This window comes from Triticum urartu, unplaced genomic scaffold (assembly GCF_003073215.2).
Source record: "Triticum urartu cultivar G1812 unplaced genomic scaffold, Tu2.1 TuUngrouped_contig_257, whole genome shotgun sequence".
NCBI lineage: Eukaryota > Viridiplantae > Streptophyta > Magnoliopsida > Poales > Poaceae > Triticum > Triticum urartu.
Genome location: NW_024113056.1, coordinates 9,858 through 23,413, shown reverse-complemented (window position 1 = coordinate 23,413; position 13,556 = coordinate 9,858). Strand labels below are relative to the sequence as shown.

At 48.4% G+C, this 13,556-nt stretch overlaps 1 protein-coding gene across 1 annotated transcript; it reads right to left on the bottom strand.

Moving 5' to 3' along the window:
* Window positions 1-462: 462 nt before the first annotated feature.
* LOC125527012 (auxin-responsive protein SAUR21-like) lies at window positions 463-1,285 on the bottom strand. Its single transcript, XM_048691591.1, has one exon. The coding sequence runs from the start codon at window positions 1,186-1,188 to the stop codon at window positions 811-813; it is 378 nt and encodes a 125-aa protein (XP_048547548.1). The 5' UTR covers window positions 1,189-1,285; the 3' UTR covers window positions 463-810.
* Between the last annotated feature and the right edge of the window lie 12,271 nt (window positions 1,286-13,556).

Below are 13,556 nucleotides of genomic sequence, written 5' to 3'. Positions count from 1 at the left end.
AACATCCATGCAAAGTCTAGGGCTCAAAAACGGTGGATAGGTTTCACCACAAGGAACCTAATCAAATGACCCACGCTCGGTTTGTAACTCTTCAAGGTTTTGGTACTGTAGTGGATATCGTATTTCCGTAAATTATACCCCATACATGATATCGGCACAAACTTTTGGGTGACACTACGACAAAGGCAAATGTTTCTTTTAGGAGAGTATGATTGCCGATTTCATTAACGAAGCCGATGCCTTCGCTAAGCTTAGATTAATGATTGATTTTTTTTAATGGCTAACGACCAACGCCTTCGTCTTACTAAGTTTAGGCTAATGACCGATGTCTTCAGCTTACTAAGCTTCTTCTTCTTTTTTGCGGGAGAAGCTTACTAAGCTTAAGCTAATGATTAACGGCCAAGACAAGTTTGGCCACGTCGACATGAATGAATCACAAACGAAACGAAGACCAATTGCATGTACAACAAGAACAACTCAAACAATCTTTATTAATTAATTTACTCGTATGCCTCGGCAAGGAGTTGCACAGACGAGTACTATTAGAATAGTTACAGAGAAAACAATCCCAAAAAACCGTCGCCTTCTTCAATCAGTAACCAGCACCATCACCATCACATACTGTACTAGCCAGCTCCAGTACGTGCGCGTCCGATGGCCGGCATTACGCAGCGCAGAGGAGCACGCCGGCCCTTCGGATCAGGGGGGCCGTGTGCCTGCGCGTCAGGGCGACCGTGTCCGTCACCAGCGCGCGGCAGAAACTGCGTGTGCTCCGTCGCCCGATCGTTCGGTGCAGCGGCGCGCGCGCGCTCACGGGAAGGCCACCCCCTGCAGCAGCGGCCGCGAGTCGCCGCGGCGGCGGCAGAAGGAGGAGCGGCGCGGCTGCTCGGAGTGGGACGAGGATGAGACGCGGCGGAGGACGTCGCGGAGGCGGTCCTCGTCGCAGGGGAGCGCGACGGGGCCGGAGGCGCCGGACGGGAAGCCGTACTCCTCTTCCGCCTGCCGGAGCAGCTCAAGGAAGGCCGGATGGCTCAGATGCGCCAGTCGCACCATGAACCGCGCGCCCTCTGCGCAGACCGCGACGTGCCCCGACGGAACCGGGGCGGAGGCGGTGGAGCGGCGGGCCCGCCACCGGCGCACGGCGCGGCGCAGCCAGGCGATCGACGGGATCGTGATGACGTTGCACATGCTGCCTTGACTTGCTTTGCCCCGACGAGCTATGGAACGCGCTCGCTTGCTGCTGCTAGCTCTGGTTGGGAGACTTTGTTGCGACTTGCGAGCAGTGTGGTCTGTGGTGGTGAGGTGGGAGAGCGGACGGGGCAGCGATATATATAGCGCTGCGGCTAGGGGTCAGTGCCTTTGTGGGTTGGCGCGAACTGCAGGGATGGCACATTGGCACCGCGATGAGATCGAGACGACACGACACCGGGATGAGATCGACGTCCGCTGCCAAGCTGGGGCAGTCCGTGCAGCCCAACCCAGCGCACCGCAGCTTGCACGCGTCGGCTCCTGCTCCCGATCAGGCACGACATTAGTATCTCTTAGCGGCGCCCCCTAATTCAATTCATGTGATTAATCGGGCATGTTGAGTTCGTTCCTGAACGATCGATCTGCATATGTTGCACGTCGAAATGGAGCACGTGATTCCTGTGCCATGCGAGGCCACACATGGTTTTACTACATGATTTTCTTTCCTTGTCTTAGTATATGTTAAAGAAAATAAGGGCGTCTCCAACACCGACTCTCAAACCACCCACAGCCGTCCTGATCGCATGATTCAAACGTGTTTTGTCATCTAACGTGGTTCTCAATCGGTCCGTTTGGCAGTTTGGTCACGCTTTTCTGCAAACAGGAGACAAACAGCGGCTGCGTGTGGGGGGGGGGGGGGGGGGGGGGGTCCGCATCTGACTAAGCCGACCCGTCAAAATCCCCTTTTCCGCGCTCACGCGCATTCTTGTCCGAAGCCAGTTCATGCTGCCACAGAGCGGACGCGACCGTTCACTCGACCCGGCATTGAATCAGCTCGCCGGCCTAGATTGCTGCCCGCTGATCGCCCGTTGCGTGCACGCCTTTTGTCCGCATTGAAACACCATATGTCTGACCGCCTACCTTCATTAAATCGGCTGTGTGCAAAGGAACCTACTACGGCGCCCCGAGCACCACCTGTTCTTTCCAGTGTCGGCGAGCACTAAACACCTCTCTGGCTGGCTCCTCGCATTCGCCTGCTATATAAAAATGTCTAGACACTGGGCAAGAGCCACACCTCGCCCTCTGATCTCTCAACCTCCTCCTTGTACAACACCCGCCATGGCCTCCGGCGAATAGAAGAAGGAGTTCTCCGGCATTGCAGCTGCCTGGGTTGCCTGACGAGACAGCCAAATACATGATAGCTTGCCGGTAAACCCTCCGAATCTGGGGCCACCACCATCACCATCGCCACCCCCTCCTCGCCCGTCCAGGCTGGACAACGTCGTCTCCATGCAAATCTGCCACGGGCAATGGCAGCAACGCGTCAGGCAGGTGGGGAAAGAAGCCATGTCGGAGGAGGCTGGCACGTTCACAGCCACCATGGATAGCGAGGAAAAGTAGATCATGGGAAGCCTCCGCCGCTTGGGTCTCGTGAAGGCCACCGCCACCGCGTCGTCGGGTTACATAACCGGTGTCTTGCCCGGTGAGGAGGGGCGTAGACCACGACGACCGTCATCCCCATCCCGAGAAGCAACCCTGATCCGTGCTTCACGAAGCGGATCGAGGCTATTCTTCCCCTCTCACTGAAGCATATCCCTCTAGGGCATCCGGCGGTCCGATGAGCGGGCTGCCGGTCATAGGAAAGACACGTCGTGGGAGTGGTGATCCGCCGCGGCTGGTCGTAGACTAGTATTACCGCGGAGCAGTATAGTTTAGCTTAGTTAATTAAACTATACCTGAAATGTAAATGTTTTCGCCCAGTTCAAATGAAAATCATACGGTTTGCATGTAATTCATCAAGTTTGTTTGAAGAGTGTTTGATATGTATGCGGACAACATTGGATGGCCGGCTCCCGCATCCGTCTTCACGGACTGGTCTCCCTGTCCGCGGACGGATGCGGTGTCTGGTTTGCGGGTCAGCGTTGGATATTCCCTAATGAAGCGTTCGGATACCATCCACGCTGCTCAAAACGGCTTCAAGTCAAGCACTATGGTTGAAAACAGCGCAGATTCCCCAATTTTCTTTGAGAAAGCGGAGTCGATTGCTCTATTCACTTTTGCGTCTTTCCTGTTTATATTTGGTTTTCGTTCTGTTTTACTCAATTAACCGAGAGATGTATGGATTTTCTATTCGGTTCCCCTCACTAATGGAATCAACCCCCTTCTTCTTCAAGCAACCGCGGGAGCTCCCCGACGTATTGATGAGGTTCCGTAAAATGAAATTATATTACACAAATAGCGATGGGATACCATGTGTAATAATGGGATGTGTCGAAGTCGACCATGATACATTAGAGTCAAACCCAGAACAAACAAGACTATATGGACAATACACGAGTGAATAACCAAAAACTATCGCATATGGGGCAACCTTACCCTAGAGCTACCACTTATATTTTTTTTTTTGCCGAAACCAGCCAAATTTTCAGTAGTTATTGATAAAAACTATTGATTTGAGTTAGGTATCGATTGTGGTGTTTCAAACTTGTTTATCACAGGGCCCCATGTTCGTTCCCGCGAGACATCGCCAACCTGATGGCTGTTAATGACGGCGCGCGGTCGCTTAGTCGCTCGGTCGGTCGTTGTCTAGTCAAAGGCCGACCCTCTCGCCCTCTCCTATCTCGTAGCCAACCCTCTCTTTCCTAGGTGACGGCAGCCATGGCGGATGTGAATCCCAACGATGATGCTAACGTGGTGTGGGGTTAATGATAGTGGCGACGGTGTCGGCGGCGAGTTCTCGGAGGTCTAACTTAACACAATTCATTCTTAGGTAGATGTCAACACAAGTAGCAGCATAATTCCCCATGTAAGATTGAAGATCATAGCATTTCATAGTACACCAATTTTGATATATCCAACATATAGGAACTACAAACTAAACAAGTGAGTTGAATCATCCATACACAAAAGAAGAACATCAACGACAAGATTCGACCAGTATTGTACATTACAAATTGTTCTTTTTCTTGCGAAATATACATTTCAAATTGTTGTACAAGAACAAACTATCATGGACAATAAATATACAAGTATAACAAACTTTTTTACGGAAATCTTCGAATAGAAGTCCAATGGTGTTGTTGATACCCTAGATGTACTTCAGGAGATGCGAAGCTCCAGGATGGTATTTCTTGTGGGATAGAGCGAACTAGAAGGACAGACTGGAAGCAAGAAGAAAAGCGGTATCAATGGTCCGAATGAATCATTTTGCTTGCCACGTTATTTGTCTATGTTAAAATCAATAATTGTATATTAGGCTACCCCACACTAAGAACAGGTATACGGCTCCGATGTACAATGACATTAGGCACATATATCAAATCTTATACAAGACGATTAGATGAAAAAACAATATACACTAACAGAATTACCAATCTTGATACGGATCCACAACCCACAGTCCACGTGCCCCCGCTCCTTCGTGTCACCAATCCCCTCCCTCTTAGAGCATCTACAATCGCATATAACAAATATGACCTCTCAAACGCCCGCGGACCCGCTCGGGCGTGTTCGCAGGCAGTGACCGGATACTCCTCATGTTAACATAGCTGCATCTGCACATCTCATACTAGATTCCAAAATTTATATAAAAACAAGCAAGCTAAAAAACCTACATACTACGTAGCTACTCCTTGTCGGAGATGTCAACAATCTCCGTGCCCGGCTTCAGGTGCATGGGCGGCAGCTGCAGCTCCGGCTGCTCCGCTCCGACCTCCTCTTCCTTTATCTCTGTGTCGAATTCGGCAAAGAGCGTGTCGGACACCGCATGGTCCCGTTGAAGGAACTGTCGGTTGGCCTCCACACATGCCTAATCCTGGATGGACTCCAGGATGGCCTGCTGCTCCGTCATCTCGGCGGCTTAGGCGACGGCCTAGGATCCCCATATCTGTCTCAAATTTGGGCTGGATATAAGGGGTACTTGTCAGCCCGAGCATTTGACGCCCGTTCGAGGCTCCCGTCTGGATCAGATTATTACTTGCAACACCGAACCTTCAGCCCTTGTTTAGTTGCACTGTATATTCCCAGTACTGGAGTATATAACAGCAGCAGCCAATCATTGATTCAACAGCTTGGTGCGTACATGGAGTATCTCGAGTTCCAGGCATAGACGTACGTGCATGTCGAGTATAAAAGCTCACCCGTACGTGTTGCTTAGACGCAACACACCATACCATATCCGAACGACCGAACGATTTGGCAGTGCCTCTGGTACTACGACTACGAGAGGTACTCCGTACCACACTCCTTGTTCAGACCCCGAGACGATCACTTCCACGAGCTAGTACTCATCAGCATTGTATGGAGCGACCAAGATGGCGGAAAGCGACTGACCAGTTCAGCTCAGCCCACGGTTCAGGAGTCCCTTCACTTCTTTCCGGCGGGCGAGGCACATGTGTATGCATGCATGCATGCGGCGGCGCACGGCAACCGAACGTGGAACATGCGATCATAATTCCAGGAGGACTACTGCTCCGCCTGTGCCGGGGCATTTTTCACTGTTCTGAGAAAACTTTAGCACAAAATAAACTCCATACAAAACTATTTGAAGATTTGACCCTTTTTAGAAACGCCACAGGTTGTGGTGTTACTGCACTATATAAAAACGCCAAACACGCCCGCCCGTGTTGTTGGACTGGTCGAGACGCTACATTGCAGGGCAGAAATGCGAAAGGGGGTGGTGTTGCTGCCCAAATATGAAACGCCATTGCTTGTGGCGTTTCAAGTAGCTTGTTCACATTTGCCACTTATTTATGTAGGGGAGCAATGCAAGCTAGCTTGGCGTTTTCAAATAGAGAAAAAACGTCATGGCTTGTGGCGTTATCAAAAAAGTCAGATCGTGAAATAGTTTTTTGAAGGAATTCGTTTTCTGCTAAGATTTGCTGAGAAGGTCAAAACAGTGAAAAAGTCCGTGTGCCCGGCGATGACATTGTCTACTGGTTTCGTCAGTTTTTCCGTTACTGTAAACGTATGGGTACACTTCCTTAGTTTAGATCGATGGTGGCATGGTGCTCAAGTGGTCAACCACTACACGGAAAAATTGCGCGTACCTTCGTCTTTTCAAGCTGGATTTCTATCTAGTTTTATGGCTGCGACGTGACTGAAGCAAACTGAACGAGACAGTATTTCCCGTTTTCTTTATTCTTCTCGTTGTTTAGCACCCATCAGCAGGCCATCATTGGATGCTGCAGGGCATGCACGGCCGGTTGTCATGCTCGGGCTGATGATTAGACGATGGCTCTTTTTCTTTCGCTTCCTAACCAACCCATTAGACAGTGCCGTCAACCAAGTGATGATAAAGAGAAGTGCACGTACGGCCAGCGAACCGAATGACCACGGCGTGTAACGGAGCTAAACAGCGGAGAATAGAACAACCTCGGGATGGGGCTAGTGTTATTATGGGGGCATGTCTTCATGTTTCAAATTATCAGAGCCTTCTGCTCTGCACAACCTTAACAACATCCGTGGCACAACCTTAACAACATCCGTGGATTTATCTTTGATGTCCATCAATTCTACGGTTTGTTCAGAATGCTTTTGTGTGTGAGTGCGTGCGCGTGGGCACTCGTATGTGCATCATTGTTTTTTATTTTAGAAAAGGAGGATGACCCCCGGCCTCTGCATCTGGAAGGTGCATACGGCCACTTTATTGATTATTCTTGAGGACCTTACAAAGTATTACAACAATATGCCTGAATCCACCATCTTGGCAACATATGCTGCTACTCCTATCCAAAATGATGAAGGGGTGCTAGCTGGGCCACTACCCAAACCACTCACCTAAGCCTAACATCAAAAGCCGGAAGCCGAAACTCATTCGGAGGCCCCAGCCGAGCCACATACCGGGTCTGGGGCACAATCCGGTCAGACGCACTCGTGTGTCGTCGCCGCCATCTTCCACAGGTCTTCAGATCATATTGAGGCTTCTACCTTGTCTGGCCACTCAGCCATCGACGTCACCATGACGCCAGACAGCAACCTCCTCCTGCGCGACCCCATCTCCGCACATCGGACGCCGAGTCTCCACATCGCCATGCCATCGATCTCCGCCGCCATCAAAGTGTGAGATGAAACACCGCTCCACCATCCCTCCAGCCAGCACTTGCTCCAAGACGATGCCCCCAGAAGGGTAAGCGATAGAACACCATCATCATCCGATCCGGAAGACCCAGATCTGGGGTTTCCCCCTGAGCACCCCGAACCTGATGGCGCAGACTGCCGACGATGCCTCGGCCATCGGTAGTAGCTCCACCAGACGAGCGTCGCCTATGTCGTCGCGGCCTCCAAGATGAAGCTGACCAGAATGCATGTGTCGACACCGAACCGCCGCCACACTTCTACCGCCACTTGAGCAGCCCCCGAGCAACGCCTTCAGGAAGGAGCACGACACCGTGGTGTCGTCGTCGCTTGGAACAGGGGGTTCTGAGGTTTTCACCTGAGCTCCTGGGAGGGGTGAAAGGAAGGAGGTCCTCTCCGAAGCCTCCAACGAGGGAAGCAACACCCAAAGGCACTGCCATCGGAGTGGCCGCCACGCCGGCCAAGAGATTCCCCCGGAACCCTTCCAGCCACCGGATCTGCAAGGTCAGCACCCAAGAACGGTGACCGAAGCCACCAAGGGCCGGAACCGCTGCAGATCGGAGTAGATCGGGGTCGAGGACGAACATCACCATGGCCACCAACATCCAACGAGGAACCGCCGCCGCAGCCGAAGCCCACCACCTCCCCGCCATCCACATGGCCAGGGAATTGGTCCACCTGTCCACGCCGGCGCCGCATCATTGTTGAGTCCCCACAAAAAAAATTACAGCAAATAATCACTCATAGTGCAAATTTTGACCTTATGAGTACCTTGGGAGTGTTCGCCGGTTTTGTTTTAAATGATTTTCTCTCGTAAATTTCCTTCTACTTCTCCCTGATGAAGGCATAGAAAAACAATCATGTACGTAAAAGTCCAGCAGGACGCACGGAGCGACATTAGGTTTTTTTTCGAAAAAGGGTGTTTTTTACTAGACATCAGATAGCTTATTATCAGTTTATTACTAGAAGTTTCTCTTATATAAAGAGTGTCTTCCCTTCGATTTAATTTAATAGAGAAACCGCAGAGTCTTACAAACTACTGCAGGAAAGAGAAAACTACTCATATCTATTACTTACTAATAAATGGCAGAAATTCGCAAAGACACGCAGGTGTGACGGCACGCGCATGTGGAAACGCCTGTTGCCGTCCATCTACGCCGTGATCCGTGCCCATGTTTGGACACAAAATGGTTGAAAAATGGATATAAATTGTTAACTCTTCGAATACAAAACAATATTTCAGGAAAGAGAAAACTACGCATGTCTATTTCCTACTAATAAATGGAGAAATATTTCTTGGTTCTCCTTTCGTTATTAGTTTTATTTTTTCTTTATTCTTGCGTGATAAATTTTTCGTAACTTGCCTTCCGCAAGAAAACTCTTCACATGTTGCCGGTTCTTTTATTCCGTTCCACTTTAGTTTATGTGCGCTTTAATTGTTGGGCCTGCTCCGAGCAGCCCATTAGACACCCCCGTTTTTTCTTACAAGTGCCGCTTTGTATCGATTTGGTTTTATGTGCGCTCGAGCTGCTAACGGAAGAACCGCGGAACATTTCCATCACGCCGTTCAGATGCAGGGCTTTCCAAATTATATACCATATTGCACGTAGTTTGTACGGTTTTCTTAGTTAGACTTGGTTACAAACTCCAACTATACTATTTCTATGTCGATAGTCTTCCGAGTGCAGCCGATGCCACATCTCATCGCCATGGACGCGACCCATGGTGCTAATGATGGCGTTCGCCCGTTGTACAATCTGATCCTTCACATCCTGCGACGTCTATCAAACTGCACGCTATCACGGTCCTATGGCCGCTGTGTGTGCCGCCGCCACCGGCATCCGCTTGCCGTATGACCCGGTCCTCGATATCCTGCATCGGCTGCTATCATGAGTGTGGAGAGGCATCCATCGCCCATCCCCCCGTCGTCTCCATCCCTAGTTTGGAGCTTGGACTTTTCTAGCCGTCGCCACAAACGTTGTCCTGGTCGCGACAGGCAGGGCATGCGATTACAGCGCCACGGGTCCGACTGAGGGACGGGTGATAGCTTACGGCGAGTTTGGCATAACAGGAAGCGCACATGATTTAGAGTTGTCTTCTCCGTCGCCTCGATCACGTACATATCTCGCTGTGCAAGCCACATCAATGTGGCTACATATGGTGAGGCAATACGATCTCCATAATACTAGTTCATTTAATCATAAAACTGTTGTATTTTTTGTTGCAACGCACGGACATGTTTGCTAGCCATAACCTAAGACCGCTAACCAGAACAGGCTAATTGAAGTCCTATCACTAGAAGTAAAAGCAAAATTTAAAAAATCAACAAAAATGTGGTTGTAGTTTAGTGGTGAGAATTCCACGTGGTGGCCGTGGAGACCTGGGCTTGAATCCCAGCAGCCACAAAATTGTTTTTTATTTTAATTTCAATGAAATAACTGGAACTGCTGGCATCTTAATTAGTATTTTTTTTCTGATTTATACATGACACCTGACCTACTGCAGGAGATGGCCAAAAGAGAGAGAATCAAAATTCGATGGTTGCACCACCGCATCAGTATCCTTGCCACGTCCATTTCTTTTCCCCCTCTTGTCTAAAGGATCGTTATCTCAGAATCAGGCCAGTGATTCAGCGAACATTGCCTACTAGTACTACAGATCAAACAAAAGGAGTTATCTTTTGCAGGCACAAAACCCTTAACTAGTAGTACACATATCTGGGGTTCATTCGGTTTGGAGAAAATCAAAACGTAGGAATTAGGAGTAGTATAGGAATTTGATAGGATGGCACTTGCCATCCTCAGGATTTGACTTGCCTCGTTCCTACGCGCAAAATGAGCTTTGAGTGGATGTGTAGTTTCCTCCAAAAACACAGGAAATGAATAGTATTCCTATGAAATTCCTGTACGCATTTCCTACAAACCAAATGCTTATATAGAAAAATTTCCTCCGAAATCCTTGTTCCTACGTTTTTCCTACAAAAATCCTTCAAACCGAAGGAGGCCCTGGTATGTACAGTAGATAGCATATGCTCACAAGTTTCATACTTTATTTCCTGATATTATTATCCATGGATCTGACATAAAGCGCCGAAAGAATAAGAAAAGGAGAGTGAGAGAGGCCTTTACGGTCTGCACCTTTTTCATGTTTGTGCCAACGAAGCAGGAAAAAAAGGGGACAGGTACAGAAATAAATATGTATTCTTGACTGAAAAATAAACAAATAGTGTAATGTGTAATGGTGCGTGCATGAAAAAGCAGAGTTCCTGCTTTAAGAGTGAGGACAAAGTGTCATTTGTCTTGATGCACTTCTCGCTGTATCGCATTTGAAGCTTAGCCTCCACAATATCTAAACGATTAGTTTCTTCTTAACACCTAAACGACTAGTTTTGACACGTAACAACGTAGTACGAGTTCGTCCTTGTTTAATGCCAGATTGCCACTAATAATATAGGTTGCATCTACTAACTCATGAACTTGTTCTGTTGCGACTGCGATGGTCAGATAATTGTAGCAAAAATTTTCCCTTCTTGAGAAAATACGTCATGTACCAGTGCGTCGGATGAGCCAGAATGGTCCTGAGATGGCATGCAGCAAATAAATATTTAACAGCATGTTTGGATTACATGACTATAAATTTGTTTTGCAGATGAGGCAAAAGTATATCCTTTGGTTTGTTAATTAAGAAGAGACTGGGCATTAAACCTTGTATACATTACTATTTTCTATTGTTCAGTCATTTTGTTGTGAACAACCCTTGTGGGATGTGGTTGAACAATGCATGATAAGAGCTATAGCAAGTTTTTAAATTCCAAAATTATCCCCCCCCCCCCCCCCCCTTTTTTATGAGCCTTCACACAACAGAGAGGTCCTCTTCCCCGGTCTCGCATTAGTTTAGTGTGGGAACGGAACAAAAGTTAATACACCAAGGAGATTTACTACATGATTTGATGCATGTATCTAGGCTTATCAAGCCAATAATAAGCTAAGGTTCCACACGGCACCGGTGCTTCCATAGATGCTCTACGTGTCAAGTATACACACGACATTTACGCAGTTGAGGTAATCGTCGTTTGCTTACTTAATTAATCACCGTATGCAGGTAGCGGGTGGCCCGTGAGTGAAGTGCAACTGATGACTCCATGTAATACACGCATGTATATGCTTGTCGTGGTGTGGCATATGGGAGCATGTGGCTGAGTCTGCAACAATGTCATATGGTACCACATTGCATATGACTTCACCGAAAGAATATAAACAAGTAAGGATTTGCATACGACTTAAAGCCATCTTGATGATACTATATGTCTGTATCACCTTCACTTTCAGATGAGCTGGGTAGCATACATGATGCAACGATCGAGCAGCTAGAAAAGCTTGGGCGGTCTAATCCGAAGAACATGGGTTTGTGAGTGACACGCCAATCATCAGAAGGAGCAGTACTTGTACTTGTACTCCCTCCATAAACTAATATAAAAACGTTTAGATAACTATTTTAGTTATCTAAATGCTCTTATATTAGTTTACAGAGGGAGTACTTGATAGTCACGTACCTACGGTCAGTACAACCAAGGCAGTTGATATATACTGTAGCACTTTCATTTTCAGTTATACATGTCGACCGAGCAGTTAGGCGTGATCTAAACGCTCTCATATTTTACGGAGGAAGTAGAAGTTTGAACAATCTAGTCCGGAGAAGAAGGTGGGTTGAGTTGGTGACGTGCACGGGGCGGCGCCAATCATGAGAAGGAGCAAGGAGAAGTACTTGTACTTGACACTCACGGCTGGTACAACTAGACGCCCGGAAGGACCGATGCGGCGATGCCGATGCCGATGTGCATGCACCCGGCCGGCCAGTCACGCGTGTACATACTGTATACGACCGGTATCCTACACTGTACACATGTACAGTGAGAGTAAGACGGCCGTCTACCTCTCGAACGCATTGTTCACGCACATGCACCGGTGTGATCGTTATCTCGAGATTAGACGGGACGCCGGACGCACGGATTTGGGTTGGAACAGTCGATCAGTCCACGGGACGCCGTGATCATCGGCCCCGCTGCGGCCGGGATTCCCTGCATGTGCAGGCGACGGCCCCGCGCCGTGACACGTACCTACCTTTTTTCTTTTGAGTATCAGTACGGACACAAGCGCTCATATACACGCGCATGCACTCACCTCTATGAACGCACACACGCACACCCTATCTCTATAAGCATCTATAAAAGACTGAACCAGCATATCATCTTGAGATTTACGAAGCCACCGTAGACGCCTACCTGCCCGCCGGTCGACCGATCAAGCCCGCGTAGTACTACCATACTCCCTTTGTTTCTAAATATATCTTCGTAGAGATTTCACTATGAACTACTTACGAGGCAGAATGAATGAATTTAGAGGGTGCTTGGATACATTTTAGTCTCATGACTAAAAGTAATGGGACTAAAACTTGTTAGCCTCATCCATGCTTGGATCCAAATACTAAATAGACTAAAATCAAGTTAATGATCATTTATTATCCTCCAAACCCTCCAATCCAGAACTCGCATGTCTTAAAGGAGAGGAGTTAAATGAGAAGAAAGAGGACTAATCCACATTTAGTAGGGGTACCCCTGACTAAAATGTTTTAGTCTCAAGACTTGTTTTAGCCTCTTTTAGTCAGGGGTGCTTGGAACTTTAGCCCCTTAAAGAGACTACTTTTAGTCAGACTAAAATAAGTCACTTGGATCCAAACACCCTTTTACACTTTAAAATGCATCTGCATAAATCCATGTATTGTCCATAATAAAATCTTTACGAAGACTTATTATTTAGAAACGAACGGAATACTTTAGCCTGTCGCAGGATGCCAGTGTGCTGGTCAGTCGATCGACGGGAAATGATGGTCGGTGAGTTTCAGCTGACTCGGCGACTGGTTGCACTGCATGCAGGAGGTTCGTCGTCTGACACGCCTGTTCTTTTGTCCTGTTTTTACTACTTACTCACCACGCACGCGCAGGAAGGAGCGAGGTGGGAGGAGACAGGGAGCCGCGTGAGTTTCAGAATCGTCAGACAGACCCTGCGTGGCTTCAGCCGAGCTCTTTGTCCCGTTCTGTCCGATAGAAAATGCATTCAAGATTGGACTGGGAATCAGCACCAATATCTGCACGCAGAGGCATGTAAAAACAACAGACTCCATGAACAGTTTGTGTGTTACGGTTGCCTCACTACGTGGCGCCGCCGTGTTTCGCTCGATCTCTGACGCTGGATCGGTAGATAAGAATAGCGTATGGCTGGCGCCTGGCCGGTGTG

Bases quoted from the DNA above. Each gene is read 5' to 3' on its own strand.
- LOC125527012 (XM_048691591.1), bottom strand. From the start codon at position 1,188: ATGTGCAACGTCATCACGATCCCGTCGATCGCCTGGCTGCGCCGCGCC.